General features: G+C 35.5%; 1 protein-coding gene across 2 annotated transcripts; it reads left to right on the top strand.

The window, feature by feature from the left end:
- Positions 1 to 451: 451 nt before the first annotated feature.
- Ttc14 (tetratricopeptide repeat domain 14) lies at positions 452 to 9,524 on the top strand. 2 transcript variants are annotated; one of them, XM_027942208.2, is made up of 12 exons: positions 452 to 745; positions 1,162 to 1,286; positions 1,403 to 1,602; positions 2,976 to 3,060; positions 3,211 to 3,340; positions 3,994 to 4,149; positions 4,566 to 4,637; positions 4,985 to 5,104; positions 5,203 to 5,325; positions 6,237 to 6,354; positions 7,298 to 7,407; positions 8,198 to 9,524. In XM_027942208.2, exons 1-12 carry the CDS (start codon positions 585 to 587, stop codon positions 9,108 to 9,110), a joined length of 2,313 nt encoding a protein of 770 aa, XP_027798009.1. In that variant the 5' UTR covers positions 452 to 584; the 3' UTR covers positions 9,111 to 9,524. The 2 variants fall into 2 exon arrangements, 1 of the variants encoding a protein (XP_027798009.1); XR_011708356.1 differs by lacking the exon at positions 8,198 to 9,524 and having other exon boundaries at positions 6,237 to 6,863; positions 7,298 to 7,383.
- The last annotated feature ends 7,692 nt before the right edge of the window (positions 9,525 to 17,216 follow it).

The following is a 17,216-nucleotide window of genomic DNA, read 5'->3' as shown; positions in this document are numbered from 1 at the left end:
GTAAAGCTATAACACTAGAATGGCATATGCATATGTCTTTTGTAACTCTAAAATCGCTAACAGTAAATGGAGTAAGAATAGTAAACACAACTTCAGTTGCTTAAAAAATATTAGCTCCCTTCCTTTCTTCTGCACTTTAGTCTTCCAGGTAACATTTCCAGGGCCGTTTTAATGTGATTATGTCCCCCACACAGATATTGATTTATGTTCTCACTCAGGTACTGGCATTTTGCACCTCCTCATGAAAATAAATTATTCACCCTAGATTAGAGATCGGGCTATTTCACCACGTCAATTTTTTAAAGCAGTCTACCTGAAAGCCCACTCAGTCCTCAACACAGAATACGCTTAGCGCTCTCCTTCCGGCTTCCGTAATCTCGCTCGGTTTCGCGAGAACGAGGTAGAGCTCCGCCGCGCGGCCACCCGGGGTGCCTCGGGAACACTTCCGGGAGGTGAGCAAGTAAGTGTATGTTTCCGGCGGCTGCTAGGCTGCTGCCTCAGCCTCCGGGATCACGGGCTCAAGCAGTAGACACGGAACTGGGTCCTAGCAGCCCACCGGCTGTCGGACCCCGCAGCCTCTCGCCATGGACCGGGATCTTCTACGTCAGTCGCTGAATTGCCACGGGTCGTCGTTGCTCTCCCTACTGCGGAACGAACAGCAGGACAATCCGCACTTCCGGAGCCTCCTAGGGTCGGCATCCGAGCCCGCCCGCGGCCCGCCGCCCCAGCAGCACTTACAGGGCAGGTAATGGTGCTGCTGCGCGGCTGTGAGACCAGGGTGGGGACGCCTTCCACTCGGGCTCCGCTCCCGCAGCCCCGGGCTGCACCTAAAAGAAGCGGAGCGGTGGCACGTGGGACTGGCTAGCTGGTGCAGAGTGCTGAGTGAAAGAAGGTTGGCAAGGAGGATTTCGAGCTGAACTTTTCTGGTACTGCTAGATCGAGCCACGGATTCCTTAGTTAAAATCTCTTGGGCTTTCCTATCTGAAGCTGGAGGCGCCACGTTCTAGGTTTTCCCGCCCTCCGCTTCCAAGTTGTCGGATGAGGGAGTGCCTGGTTAAAACTTTCCTGGGCTGTACGGAGTGGGTTTTTCATAATCAGAAGTTTAGACATGAAACGGCTTTGCAAATAAACAAGTTTTCATAAGTTTTTGTTTCTTTTAAGAAAAGAGAAAAGAGTTGACAACATTGAAATACAAAAATTCATCTCCAAAAAAGCAGATCTGCTTTTTGCACTTTCCTGGAAATCGGATGCACCTGCAGCTTCTGAAGTTAATGAAGACAATGAAGGTCAGTTTAGTCTCCAAACCTTTCTAACATAGGAGGTTTGATTTAACAGTCCTTCAGATAAAACAAGTCAAAACTATTGTTAGTGATGTTAATTTTTTTTTCTTTTTTTTTTTCAGATCATTATGCAGTCATGCCACCTTTAGAGCAATTCATGGAGATACCTAGTATGGACCGGAGAGAGCTGTTTTTCCGTGATATTGAGCGTGGTGATATAGTGATTGGAAGAATTAGTTCTATTCGAGAATTTGGTTTTTTCATGGTATTGATCTGTTTAGGAAGTGGCATCATGAGAGATATATCCCACTTAGAAATCACAGTAAGTTGCTGTCTTTTCACCTATCTACATTACTTCTGTTTTTGATAGACATCTCTGCAAAAAATTATGTGTTTGCATCCAGTTGTGTTTAAGAATATCTGCTTTGGAAATTAAACATTGGATAAAAATAGTTTTCCTTAAAAAATAAAAGTTACTGGTGAGAGAGTTACAGCTTCTTTCTCCATTTCTGAATTTAGAGGTTTTGTGGACTCTGGCTACAGGAGGGGTTTCCTTTTTACGTACTCAGAAATATCAGTGGACATGGTGAAGTCCATTGGTATTCTGGAATTATATCTTCTAGTTGAACATATTCTTGATTATTTTATATTTAGCATTAGACATTTGAATGTGGGTAATTTAGAAAAAAATTTCTGTGATTTATAATTTACATAAATATAAAATTTGTTGATAATAAGGCCTAAGATAAATAGTCTTGAATTAATAATGTGTCACTTTTAAAGATTTGATATTTGCTGTCTGTCCAGACACATAGAAAGGAAGAAAAGCAGAACTTTGAAGAATTCAAGTTTCATTTTCATTGGAATCCTGTTCTTTATGAGCAGATTATAGTTTTATTGTTGTCAAATGAAAATCTGTATTTGGTTCCTAAAGCTAAAGAAAACAATTCATGAGATTTTATCTTTTGAACTGAACTAAAAATGTTTATTGTGTTTGGACATGGAAATTTCTTGTAACTAAAATCCTTATTTAAATTTTAGACTTTAGCTTAATTTATGAGTCCATCAATGGATGAATAGATAAGGAAATGAGATATGTACATACACAATTAAAAATATTATTCAGCCTTGAAAAAAGAATGAAACTCTCTCATGTATGGCAACATGGAGGGAATTAGAGGGTATTCTACTAAGAAATGAGTTAGACACAGAAAGACAAATATAGCATGTTCAAACTCCTTTATAATGTGGAACTAAAAAGTTGATCTCAAAGGAAAGGCTAGAATAGTGGTTACCAGAGACTGAGAGGGGAATGGGGGGATAGAAGGAAATTGGTTAATGGGTACCAAAATATAATTAGGTAAGAGGAATAAGTTCTAGTGTGCTGAAGCATAGTAGGGTGCCTATAGTTAACAACGATTTATTATATACTTTATGAAGAACTAGAGGAGTTTGAAGGCTCCAACTAGAAAGAAATGATAAAAAGTTGGAAATGCTAATTATCTTGGTGTGATAATTACACATTTTATACATGTATTGAGTTATCACTGTGTCGTTATTAAAAAATAGACTGTAGAATGTTGGTTGTTTAAATGTTCATGTCAATTATTACTGAACAATTAAAAACTAAGAGAAAAGATACTGTTCTCAACAAAAAGTGAAATGAATAGTGTTTTCACGAATTTTTAATTGCAGGCTCTTTGTCCATTAAGAGATGTGCCTTCTCACAGTAACCATGGGGATCCTTTATCATATTACCAAACTGGTGACATCATTCGAGGTAAGCATGTTCATCATACTAATAACAAAGTCAGAGCTGTTTATTTTTTATTAATTTTGAAAATGTAGTCTAATGAGGGTAGTGTTGAGAAAGTTTTATTTAATATATATTTTAGTTTGTTTTTTATTAATCAGTTTTTTTTCTTTTAAGCTGGAATCAAGGATATCGACAGATACCATGAAAAGCTTGCAGTATCTCTTTATAGCTCAGCTCTTCCACCACACCTGTCTGGTATTAAACTAGGTGTAATTACTTCTGAGGAGCTTCCTTTGTATTACAGGTATTTATCCATACTGTCTCAACAGTGCTCATTACAAATTTCTTGAATTGAAATAGCAAATTTAGTCAAGTCAAGCTTCTGAAAATGGTGGAATTTTAATTTCTCTTATTATTTTTTTTTTAATTTTTTATTGTTGGTTGTTCAAAACATTACATAGTTCTTGATATATCATATTTCACACTTTGATTCAAGTGGGTTATGAACTCCCATTTTTACCCCGTATACAGATTGCAGAATCACATCAGTTACACATCCATTGATTTACATATTGCCATACTAGTGTCTGTTGTATTCTGCTGCCTTTCCTGTCCTCTACTATCCCCCCTCCCCTCCCCTCCCCTCCCCTCCCCTCTTCTCTCTCTACCCCCTCTACTGTCATTCATTTCTCCCCCCCTTGTATTATTTTCCCCTTTCCCCTCACTTTTAATTTCTTTTATTATAAAATGAGTTCATCTTATTTTTCTGATCCTCAAAGCATTTCAAATTTGGTAGAATGAACCATCTTATAATAGTGCCACTTACTTCCATAAAAGACAAAAAAAATGCTATTAGTATTTAAACCTTATCTTATGATATTATATCTTTAAAGAAATGGGATATGCTAATTATTTGTTATTCTTGAATTTTTGCATTTTTGTCCCCCCCACCCCAAGGAGGAGTGTTGAACTAAGTAGTAATTCTTTGGAGTCCTATGAAAATATCATGCAGAGTTCTCTGGGATTTGTTAATCCTGGAGTAGTTGAATTCCTTCTAGAAAAACTTGGAATAGATGAATCTAATCCACCATCTTTAATGAGAGGCCTACAAAGGTATAGTAACATCAGTATTATTCTCTAAGGTGGTAAGGGGAATGGGCTAAACTCAAAGGTTACATAAAGAACATATTGACCATCATTGGCCTAGCAAAAGAAATATGCCACAGGTTGAATGAACTGGATGATTTCATCTGCTTCAGGACAGTACACTTATTGATGATTAGTTGTGTATCATGTGACCAAATAAAGAGGGATGCAAAAACTTTATAAAAATTTTTTTGTATGTGCTTAAGAAAAAATAATATTTAACAGTAATGTTCATTTCTGACAGTTGAAGGATTTTGCTATGTAAATGGAATACTAATTTCTTGCTTGGGTTTCATTCAATATTGAGTGCCTGTATGTCAGGCAGAGTGAAGTATAGTTATTTTTAAAGTGTTTATAGTCTGACTTTGATTTTCTTTTAATAGCAAAAATTTCTCTGAAGATGATTATGCTTCTGCATTAAGAAAGAAACAGTCTGCGTCTTGGGCCTTAAAGTGGTAGGAAGATGTTTTGTTTTAACACTTATATTATGTAGTCTAAAAGAGTACGGAAAGTCAGGCATTCTTAAATCATTAAGATCAGCGTGTGTTCATACGTATAAAATAAAGTTTTTTTGTCATTAGCCTATTTTGTAGGTATCACATTGGTCTTACATTGTAAAAAAACAGACTTAAGTTCATCCACCATTTTTAATGTCTTTCAGAATTAAATTGATTGTAGTATCAACATAATTATTATGAAAATATCAGAATGCAGAGTGCTTCTTGTATATTGCAAATTTTAAGACATTTGCTTTTAAAACTTATTAACATTAGATATTTTATGAAATGTTTGTGATTTTTAGTGTGAAGATTGGAGTTGATTATTTTAAGGTTGGACGCCATGTGGATGCTATGAATGAGTACAATAAAGCTCTGGAAATAGATAAGCAAAATGTGGAAGCTTTGGTAGCTCGTGGAGCATTGTAAGTGAATTATGGATTTTTAAGGAATATTTACAGATAAATCTGAAAAATATTTATAAATAGCTCAAGATTACATTTTTCTTATTTAATATCTCTAGATATGCAACAAAAGGAAGTCTGAACAAAGCAATAGAAGATTTTGAGCTTGCATTAGAAAACTGTCCAACTCACAGAAATGCAAGAAAATACCTCTGCCAAACACTTGTAGAAAGAGGAGGGCAGTAAGTGTCAAACTTAGAGATCTAATATGGAACCAGCTACTATTAAAACCTTACATAAGGAAAAAGCATCTTTAGTTCACTCAATTCAAAACACCTTTCATTTCAGTTTTGGATGAAAATATTTTTTAAATATAGTCCTTTTGAATTCTTCCCCTCCCTGCCTTATTCCCGAGGTTTTTATGATTGGGTATATTTTGGTGTCTCAAGTTTATTGCTGTGAATATTCTCATTTCATAAAAATATAGATGGAAAAGTACCAGAGTATTATTTTTTTCAAGACATATACTAGGAGTTTTCTAATAATGAAGAATTTACTTTCTGATTTTATCATTCTAATAATGTAACATCAAAAATATATATTAAGGGGCTGGGGTTGTAGCTCAATGGAAGAGCACTTGCCTAGCATGTGTGAGGCACTGGGTTCGATTCTCAGCACCACATAAATATAAATGAAATAAAGGTCCCTCACCAACTAAAAAATATTTGAGGAAAAAAAATTATGTGTGTGTGTGTGTATTGGTATTCCTAAAGTTAACAGTGGATTTTCTGGGGAAAAAATTTTTATAGAAAGGAAAATTTTTTATAAACTACTAGGAAAAGCCTATATACATAATTTTATGTTAAAGCTTGAGATCGCACTAAATTTGCAGACATCAATTTATCATGTATCTTTCTGTATTTCTACAATAAATGTGCCAATATTGTTAGTTACTAGTAATAGGTTTTCATTTGTTTTATGGAGTCTTTTATCAAGTAAATTACAGTGAGAAACATAGTTTAGGTATGGTTTTTGGAAAATAATTTGGTAAACATGACTTTTCCCTAATAAGTTCCATCACATAAGCTTCTGACCTATATGTGTATTTGGGTGCTTTTATTGTTTGTATAAAAATGCTAAATCTTCCTTTTAGGCTAGAAGAAGAAGAAAAGTTTTTAAATGCTGAAAGTTACTATAAGAAAGCTTTGGCTTTGGATGAGACTTTTAAAGATGCAGAGGATGCTTTGCAGAAACTTCATAAATATATGCAGGTGATTCTTTATTTCCTCTTAGAAACCTAGAGATATTTAAAAGTAATACCAAAGTATAATGTTCTAGGAAAAACTTCTAATTACCTAGTGGAACATTATGAAGTTCCTTTTTAGGTTTAGCTATCATGATTAGGTTTGGCATTGCTTCATAGTGCCTATTCCTCTTTTTGTTTGTTTATATTCAAAAGCAAAAATAGCCCTGTAAGAAAATTCCTTTTGCCTAAATTCAGTATAAAGGTATGAAAACTATCTATGGGCTTACCTGGTAAATATGAAATTATCAGTGTTGCTACTGGATAATTGAGCTAATTATAAAAATCTTTTTGAGACATATTTTCATCTGCCTTTTCCTGTAATACTGATGATGATGTTTTCTCATGCATTTTCTTCTGAATTGGACCATTGCTGCTGTGTCTGTGACATCTGGTGCTGCTCATCCCCATCCACAAACTGGAAAATGATATCTTATGTAATCATGCATCCAACTGGGCTGTGCTATTTTTAAAATGGTTTGTATTTGAACGTGGTGATTTCCTCCCTTCAATTCACATTAATGGAATATGTGTATTTGCATCTGACCTTTAAAATTTATATCTTATTTAAATTTTTCAATTTTTAAAAAATTCTTTTTTTTCACATGCTTTTTTTCCCCCCTTTCTTGCACTCTGGGTCATTGGTACCACTGCAATGGCTTCCCCTTTTTTCATGGGATACCAACTGCAATATGGTCCTCAATACTGTTCTGGCCATTCCAATGATTAATGCCAAACATCTATGTGATTAATTTTTTTATGTTAAAAATCAAATACTTGTTTAATGCTGGCAATATGGTGATTTGATTAAAATAAATTGGGTTTCTGGTTGGGGGTGGTCTTTTGAATATTATTTTGTATATTCTGCTATTTTTAACGTGTGGTTTTTTCCGATATCTGGGTTCTAAAAGAAATCTTTGGAATTAAGAGAAAAACAAGCTGAAAAGGAAGAAAAGCAGAAAACAAAGAAAATAGAAACAAGTGCAGAAAAGTTGCGTAAGCTCTTAAAAGAGGAGAAAAGGTAAACTAAAATATTCAATATTTTTTAACTTAAAGCAACTACTGAGTTGAGCCCAAAGTGCCATAAGGAGGTAAAGTAAGTAAAAAAAAAAAAAAGTATTTCAAATGATAATGTCTTGAGAATTCTTAACAAGTATGTGTTCAACTTGTTTTCCTATAAAAGATTATGCAAAAAAACAAAATTAATCTTAGAATTAAAATATATAGAATAAGTTATTTTAATTTTCTGTCATGAAGAAATGTTTTAGAAGAGCAGGTTCTTATCTAGGGATGGTTTTGTTCCCCAAAAGACCTTTGTCAGTGTTTGAAGATATTTGGTTGTTATAAGTGGTGGTATGCTACTAGCATCTGGTGGACAGAGGTCAAGGATTCTGTTCAACATCCTGCAATACACAGGACCTACACCCTCACAAAGAGCTATTTGGTCCAAAATGTTAGTTGTGCTAAGGTGGAGAAACTATGAAACTAGAGAGGGTCAGATATAAAACTTCAGTTTTCTCCCTGTGTGTTAATATAGTTTTAGTTTTTAAGGTAGTATTGAAAATGTCACTGTATCCTTCAGAATTGACCTGCTTACAGTGACACCTGTCCACATAGATATTTTTCCCAGAAGTCATATGATTGATGATAAAAATTGGACCTCATAGTTACAGATTATTGTTACATCATTTATCTGAGCTATAGCTTATAGGAAATCTGTAAGTGAAACAATAGGATTAAAATAACTATGGATAATTTAATAACAGTTTTGTATTTAACATTATCTGATGAGAGAACTGGCTTTTTTTTAGGCTAAAGAAGAAAAGAAGAAAATCATCCTCCTCTTCAAGTGTTTCTTCTGCTGATGAATCAGTTTCTTCCTCATCCTCCTCCTCTTCTGATCACAGAAGGCATAAGAAACGAAAGAGGAACCGGTCAGAGTCTTCTCGCAGTTCCAAAAGGCATTCATCTAGGGCATCCTCAAGTCAGGTAGATCAGAATAGGAAAGAGGAGTGCTATCCAGTTCCAAGTAATACTTCTGCATCTTTTCTTAACCAAAAACAAGAAGTGGAAAAACTACTGGAAAAGCAAGACAGGTTTCAATATCAAAAGACACAGGTAAAAGAGAAAGATAAGTGCCCTCTTTCTTCCTCTTCAGCTGAAATACCAGATGATTTTGGAGGTAGGTCTGAAGATCCAAGAGATTTTTACAATAGCTATAAAACCCAGGCAAGTAGTAGCAAAACTGAAAAGCCATATAAATCAGAAAGACATTTTTCCAGTAGAAGAAATTCCTCAGATTCCTTCTATAGGAATTCAGAGGACAAGATAAAAATGTATGGTCACAGGAGATTTGAAAGAGACATAGAGGGAAGAAAAGAGCACTATAGAAGGTGGGAGCCAGGTTCCGTGAGGTATTCCACTTCACCAGCAAGTTCAGACTACTCTTGGAAGTCAGTTGAAAAACACAAAAAATACACTTATTCTGGATCACGTGATTTCAGTAGACATGAGCAAAGATACCGGGTAAATACAAATCAAGAATATGAAAGAGAGGACAATTCTGAGGAAGATAACAAAACAGAGATTCCAGAAGAAGATGGACTAAATAGCAAAGAGCAATCAGAAAGCAGAGTTAAAAAAAATTTACCTCAAAATTTACTCAATATATTTAATCAGATAGCTGAGTTTGAGAAAGAAAAAGGAAATAAGCAAAAAAATTAATATTTCATGGAAATCTGCATGGTTACACTAAAATACTGTTGAAAGTTTTGGAGTGTTTTAGTCATTAACAATCTGATGCAGAAATGTCTGCTCTTAAGATTATTTGTAAAGATTACTGAATCCCTTTTCTCAAATTTTATTTGTTTCAGTTGTAGGTCCCATTGTCACAACCTGAAGTTTTAGGCTTTTTGTGGGTATGTTTATGTATAGTGTATTTCTTATTCTATTTAAACTTCTTCACTTGAAGATAATTCTCTGACAGCATTGTTTCTTTGTTATATTATGGTGTGTGAGAATTCTGTGGCTCACCTACCTTGCCGTATGCAAGTAAATTAAATTCATGCATTGAACGCTTGGATCACTTTCATCAAAAATTGTATCTTCTATTCAATTAAAAGCCCTCAACTTTTGAAAGATTGTGTGTTTGGATGATTTTTGAGTGCTATTTTTTATATCTAACATTTATTACTTTTGTGCATAATTTCATTTTAGACTGGTAGATTATGTCCAAATTTTCCTGTAAATTAGATCCTGATTTAATTTTTTAAATTTTTGTGTATGTGTGGGTGTGGTGCTGGGAATCATACCCAGGATCCCCATGCTAGGCAAGCCTTCTACCACTGAGCCACCTCCAGTGGCTTCTACTGAGCTTAACAAATCCTTTAGGAATAAGAACATATTAGATGATTAGAAGCCTGTTTTGCTTATTTCTTATTTACTTATTGGTACCATTATGGCCCTGTGAAATTTTTTGACTTTAAATATTGGCAAGACCCTCAGAAACTATGTTCTAGGCAAGAGTAGATAAAATAGAAAGTAATCCTTTTAGCAAAAATAGCAGAGAAGCATACTAAATCTGGTTTTCTTCTGGAGGAAAAAATGCAGAGGTTCAGTTGGGAAGTCTCTAGGCAAGTTTTTAAAGTTTTGAGCTAATCTGCCATTTTCTACTTACCACCTCTCCAATATTGCCATCTTAGGAACTGAATAAATGACTTGATGTCTCAACCAGAGCCTGATTTTACTCAAAATAAATTTCAGCAGCTGGAGCTCAAGAAGGAAGGCACTTGGATTTTAAAGATTCCCCGAATTATTGAAAATTTTATACTCTGGGAGATACAGATAGGAATCATGTGCTGGGCTTCTGATATATTTAGAAAAATTAGGACTCTATAAGCTGTGAACAGCATTGGGCTTTTAATCCTGCTGCTGAAGATGGTACAGGATGAGTATAGATGGGTATCTCCTGCAAAGGCTTGAGTGAAAAAATGATCAAAGAAGTGACTCATTTCTTATTCTGTGTTGCAGTGCTTGCCACAAAATTATAAAGTTTTAATATTGGTGTATACTATTTGTGTCCTTCAAATCCTAGTGATAAAAATCTAACAAATTCATTTTGTAGTGGAACAGGAATAAGAAACTGGTTAAAAGAGGTAGTTAACGGCATTAGAAATAGGCTAGACAGAGAATAAGATAGGAGACCAGAGGAAAACAGCATTTTTCATAGCTTGGCAACCTGGTAGTCAAGCAGCAGGAATACTGCTTTTCTGTGAGATGTGTGAAACAGATTTTATTAAAACTCAATACTAGATAGCCAAAATACCTTAGAGACTTAGAAATTAGGTATATTAAGTAAGGAAAATGAACAAAAATAAGAGCTGGGCTGCTGATGGAAGCAGTGGAACTAGCACACAAGGACAAAAAGTCAAGAAATGCAGTGGACACTTCTAGCATGGAAAATCCTGAGATCTGAGGGGCAGCCTGCCCTGGGTCAATCAGGAAGCTATTGGGCACAGTTAATTGGTACACAAATGATGCTCTGTTTATCAGTTGTCCACAGAGAACCAGGGTAGAAGCCTTCTTGAGCCTACCAACTACACTGTTGGCCAGCATTGGATCCAGGAAAACTGGGCTGGCTCCCATACACAGTCAAGGGGGACACGAGCTACATAACCTAGATTAAGCCTACCAAAATCTGGAGAAAATTAGGCACAGAGAGTATTTAGCTCCCAGGAATACAAATTGGGAAGAATCCAGTTCCCTCCCCACTTCAGTCCTGTGGCTTGCAGGACCAGCTACCGTGGGTCAGGAATCTGAATAGGCAAGGGTGTGGGCACTCGAGACCAACCCCAGGAGGCTAGTAAGGACGCAGGACTAGCTGCAGTGGGTCAAGAATAGAAACAAGAATAGAAAAGAAACCAATACAAAATGATGGCATGTGTGGGAGGCCATGAAGGACAGTAGCTGTGAGCAACAGAAGTGACAAGGACTGGCTCCCTGTCTTATGAGTGGATGCCTGGGTAGACTCCTGGAGTACAGTCTCCCAGTACAGTTTGATAGCTGATGCACTCTAAAAGTGCATTGATTTAATACCTTCATGACAACTATCCATGTAATATAGCACCTGGGGTCTCACCAGACCTAAGCCATGTTCCTGAGAGCTCCATCTACAGGTCCTCATCTCAAGAAATCTCCCAGTGACTTCACTCTGGAGCAAGCTGACAGTATTTTCCATCCCAAACTTCATCTTAACACCCAGAAGGGAAGCAGAAATTTTATATCTTGGTGAGCAACACAATAAAAAGAAAGGAGATGACAAACTGCAGCCCTTACTCTTGCACCTGGTACATACCTCAAGAAGAAATGGAAAAAAGACAGTTGGGCACAGACAGCAAACATTCCCACTGATATTTGGTCAACAGCAATGGAAAGAACCTTTTTTATTTTTCATCAAGATTCTATTCTTTTTTTCTTGTGTGCTGAATGATTCATGGATATACACATTTGTATCTGTTTTTCTCATTTCTAGCATTTTTTGAAGGCTTACTCTGTCTTAAGGATTACGTTTTTTATTATTATAGTTTGATTTTGTATTGGTTTCTTTTCTATTCTTGTTTCTTTTTCTTTTATCTTGCTAAAAGCCTAATTCCATTTTTCTCTTCTTCACTCTTAATTTTTTATTCTTTTTTTTAAAATCTGCCCTCATAATTATCACACCCTATGTTGCTTTCAAGCATTTCCACATTCACCTGAAGAATCAGAAATTGTAGACCCTTTTCTATCCACCTGTCTCTTCATTTTTCCTCTTAATTCTAAATATCTCGTAGCACTAGTTGGTTTACATAACACCAGACCCTATCACTAATGCTGTAGTAGTAATACTATGGAAGTCAAATATCTACTTTGGATTTTACATCAAACATAATAACATGATCACTTACTGTTCCTACTGATGGAAATTGCTGATCCTAGCCATTCTGTTTATTGTGCCAATTAACATTGTTGATATGATAGAAACCAGGTACTTTATTGCCATATATTGTTTACATAGGTGGTTGCTGCTATTTGGCTTCCCCTAATCTGTGAGGTACTAGAAACCAACAGGTATACTATAAGTTCATAGGGTAGAAACTCTGCTGCTTCAAATCCATTCATATAGATGGGTAGACATGCAAACAATGGGAAAAAGTAAGGGAACAAATCATCCCAAATAACCCAGAATGCCTTAACAGACTCCATTGATCCCACAGTGGATGAAAAACTAACAATTTTAAAGCTAAAAAATATTAAAGTAGACTATTAACGGAATTATACCAAATATTTCATCCATCAATAACTGAACACACTTTTTTCTCAGCACATGGAACAAAATAGACCACAGTTTAGGCTACAAAGCAATTCAGCAAATACAAAAAAAATAGAGATAATACCCTTCATTTTAACAGATCATAATGGAATGAAATTTAAAAACATAAGATAAAAACAGAAACTAATACCTGAAGACTAAAAAACTCACTATTGAATGACGAATGGAGAGCAGAAGAAATCAGGGATGGAAGAAAAATACTTAGAAGAAAATGAAAATAGAGATACAACATATCAAAATCTCTGGGACACTATGAAGGTGGTTCTAAAGAAAGCTCAGCAATGAGCTCAAACATTAAAAGAATAGAAATATACCAAAAAGATACCTAACACTACATGTCAAGGCCTTAGGAAAAGAACAAACCAAAACCCAAATCAACAGAAGACAGGAAATCCTTAAAATCAGAATTGAAATAAAATTTAATTGTGATTTAAAAGACAGTTCAACAAGACAGGGATGCCCTCTATCACCACTTCTATTCAATATAGTTCTCGAAACACTGGCCAGAGCAATTAGACAGATGAAAGAAATTAAAGGCATAAAAATAGGAAAAGAAGAACTTAAATTATCACTATTTGCAGATGACATGATTCTATACCTAGAAGACCCAAAAGGGTCTACAAAAAAACTACTAGAAGTAATAAATGAATTCAGCAAAGTGGCAGGATATAAAATCAACACGCATAAATCAAAGGAATTTCTGTATATCAGCAACAAAACTTCTGAAACGGAAATGAGGACAACCACCCCATTCACAATATCCTCAAAAAAAATAAAATACTTGGGAATCAACCTAACAAAAGAGGTGAAAGATTTATACAATGAAAACTACAGAACCCTAAAAAGAGAAGTAGAAGAAGATCTTAGAAGATGGAAAAATATACCCTGTTCATGGATAGGCAGAACTAACATCATCAAAATGGCGATATTACCAAAAGTTCTTTATAGGGTTAATGCAATGCCAGTCAAAATCCCAACGGCATTTCTTGTAGAAATAGATAAAGCAATCATGAAATTCATATGGAAAAATAAAAGACCCAGAATAGCAAAAGCAATTCTAAGCAGGAAGTGTGAATCAGGCGGTATAGCGATACCAGATTTCAAACTATATTACAGAGCAATAGTAACAAAAACAACATGGTACTGGTACCAAAACAGGCGGGTGGACCAATGGTACAGAATAGAGGACACAGAGACTAATCCACAAAGCTACAACTACCTTATATTTGATAAAGGAGCTAAAAGCATGCAATGGAGGAAGGATAGCATCTTCAACAAATGGTGTTGGGAAAACTGGAAATTCATATGCAACAAAATGAAACTGAATCCCCTCTTCTCGCCATGCACAAAAGTTAACTCAAAGTGGATCAAGGAGCTAGATATCAAATCAGAGACTCTGCGTCTGATAGAAGAAAAAGTTGGTTCCGATCTACATATTGTGGGGTCGGGCTCCAAATTCATTAACAGGACACCCATAGCACAAGAGTTAATAACAAGAATCAACAAACGGGACTTACTTAAACTGAAAAGTTTTTTTCTCAGCAAGAGAAACAATAAGAGAGGTAAATAGGGAGCCTACATCATGGGAACAAATTTTTACTCCTCACACTTCAGATAGAGCCCTAATATCCAGAGTATACAAAGAACTCAAAAAATTAGACAATAAGATAACAAATAACCCAGTCAACAAATGGGCCAAGGACCTGAACAGACACTTCTCAGAGGAGGACATACAATCAATCAACAAGTACATGAAAAAATGCTCACCATCTCTAGCAGTCAGAGAAATGCAAATCAAAACCACCCTAAGATACCATCTCACTCCAGTAAGATTGGCAGCCATTCTGAAGTCAAACAACAACAAGTGCTGGCGAAGATGTGGGGAAAAGGGTACTCTTGTACATTGCTGGTGGGACTGCAAACTGGTGCGGCCAATTTGGAAAGCAGTATGGAGATTCCTGGGAAAGCTGGGAATGGAAACACCATTTGACCCAGCTATTGCCCTTCTCGTACTATTCCCTGAAGACCTTAAAAGAGCGTACTACAGGGACACTGCCACATCGATGTTCATAGCAGCACAATTCACAATTGCTAGACTGTGGAACCAACCCAGATGCCCTTCAATAGATGAATGGATAAAAAAAAAAAAAATGTGGCATTTGTACACCATGGAGTATTACGCAGCACTAAAAAATGACAAAATCATGGAATTTTCAGGGAAATGGATGGCACTAGAGCAGATTATGCTTAGTGAAGCTAGTCAATCCCTAAAAAACAAATGCCAAATGTCTTCGTTGATATAATGAGAGCAACTAAGAACAGAGCAGGGAGGAAGAGCAGGAAGAAAAGATTAACATTAAACAGAGTCATGAGGTGGGAGGGAAAGGGAGAGAAAAGGGAAATTGCATGGTAATGGAGGGAGACCCTCATTGTTATACAAAATTACATATAAGAGGTTGTGAGGGGAATGGGAAAATAAACAAGGAGAGAAATGAATTACAGTAGATGGGGTAGAGAGAGAAGATGGGAGGGGAGGGGAGGGGGGATAGTAGAGGATAGGAAAGGTAGCAGAATACAACAGTTACTAATAGGGCATTATGTAAAAATGTGGATGTGTAACCGATGTGATTCTGCAATCTGTATTTGGGGTAAAATTGGGAGTTCATAACCAACTTGAATCTAATGTATGAAATATGATATGTCAAGAGCTTTGTAATGTTTTGTACAACCAATAAAAAAAAATAAAAAGACAGTTCAAAAGAATCAACAAAACAAAAAGATGTTTGAAAGAATTAACAAAGTTGATAAACACTTAGCCAAGTTAACCAAAAGAAAGGAAAAAAAAAACTCCAAAAGTTAAAATCTGTGAATAAGGAAATATTACCATAGACACTATTGAAATAAAGGATAATCAGAAACTATTTTGAAAATTTGTACTCTGATAAAATAGAAAATCTTGAAGAGATTGACAAATTTCTAGAGACAAATGACCTACACAAATTGAACCAGGAGGATATAGAAAATTTAAACAGGCTGATTTCAAGTAAGGAAATTTAAGCAGCCATTAAAAGCTTACCAACAAAGAACAGCCCAGGGCTGGATGGATTCTCATCAGTTCTACCATGCCTTTAAAGAACTAAAATCAATCTTCCTCAAATTATTCAAAAAAATAGAAAGGAGGGAACTCTTCTCAACACATTTTATGAAGCTACTATTACTGTGATACCATAACCAGACAAAGATTCATCACAGAAAGAAAACTTCATACCAATATCCTTGATGAATATAGACGCAAAATTCTTAATATTGGCAAGTCACATACAAAAACATATTAAAAAGATAGTATACCCATGGATCAAGTAGGTTTGATCCCAGGAATGCAAGGTTAGCTCAAAATACAGAAATCAATAAATGTAATTCATCAAATAATTGGACTTAAAGACAAGAATCACATGATTATCTCAACAGATGCAGAAAACGCATTTGACAAAATACAGCATCCATTCATGTTTAAAATATTTTAAAAAATGAAAACATTGTCAAGGCTATATATGAAAAACCTGAGGTCAAGATCATTCTAAACAGAATAACTGAAAGCCTTCTCTCAATAAACAGGAACAAGACAGAGATTCCCACTTTCACCATTTCTTTTCAACATAGTCCTTGAAACTCTAGCCAGAGATGTTAGGCAAAACATAGAAATTAAAGAGGAAAGAGAGTTCAAACTACTTTATACCTATTTGCAGATTACCTGAATTTATATTTAGAAGACTCAAAAAACTCCCCCAGAAAACTTCTTTGAAATCATAAATGAATTCAGCAAAATAGCAAGATACAAAATTTAACACCCAGAAATCAACTGCATTCCTATACTCCAATGACAGAGCAGCTGAAAGAGAATTTAGGAAAACCATCCCATTCACAATCACCTCAAAAAAAAAAAAAAAAAAAACCTTGGCAATCTAACAAAAAAAGATGAACGACCTCTACAATGAAAACTATAGAACATAAAAGAAAGAAATTGAAGAAGACCTTAGAAGATGGAAAGATCTCCCATGTTCTTGGATAGACAGAATTAATATTGTCAAAATGGCCATACTATCAAAAGTACTATACAGATTCAATGCAATTCCAATTAAAATCCCAACAACAGTCTTCATAGAAATAGGAAAAGTAATCATGAAATTCATCTGGAAAAATAAAAGACCCAGAACAGCCAAAGTAATCCTTAGCTAGAAAAGCAAAGGAGGAGGCACCACAATCTCAGATCTTAACCATTACAGAGCTATACTAACAAAAACAGCATAGTATTGGTACCAAAACAGACATGAAGACCAATGAGATGGAATAGAAGACAAAGAAAAACTCACATAAATACCATTATCTCATACTAGACAAAGGTGCCACGAGCATACATTGGAGAAAAGATAGCCTCTTTACCAAATGGTGCTGAGAAAATGGAA

This window comes from Marmota flaviventris, chromosome 8 (assembly GCF_047511675.1).
Source record: "Marmota flaviventris isolate mMarFla1 chromosome 8, mMarFla1.hap1, whole genome shotgun sequence".
Classification (NCBI taxonomy): Eukaryota; Metazoa; Chordata; class Mammalia; order Rodentia; family Sciuridae; genus Marmota; species Marmota flaviventris.
This window is presented reverse-complemented; position numbering and strand designations above follow the sequence as displayed.

Coding starts and splice junctions, on each gene's coding strand:
- Ttc14 (XM_027942208.2), top strand. CDS start 585: ATGGACCGGGATCTTCTACGTCAGTCGCTGAATTGCCACGGGTCGTCG. Junction 4,150..4,565: donor TTAATGAGAGGCCTACAAAG/GTATAGTAACAT, acceptor TTCTTTTAATAG/CAAAAATTTCTCTGAAGATG. Junction 6,355..7,297: donor AACTTCATAAATATATGCAG/GTGATTCTTTAT, acceptor GGGTTCTAAAAG/AAATCTTTGGAATTAAGAGA.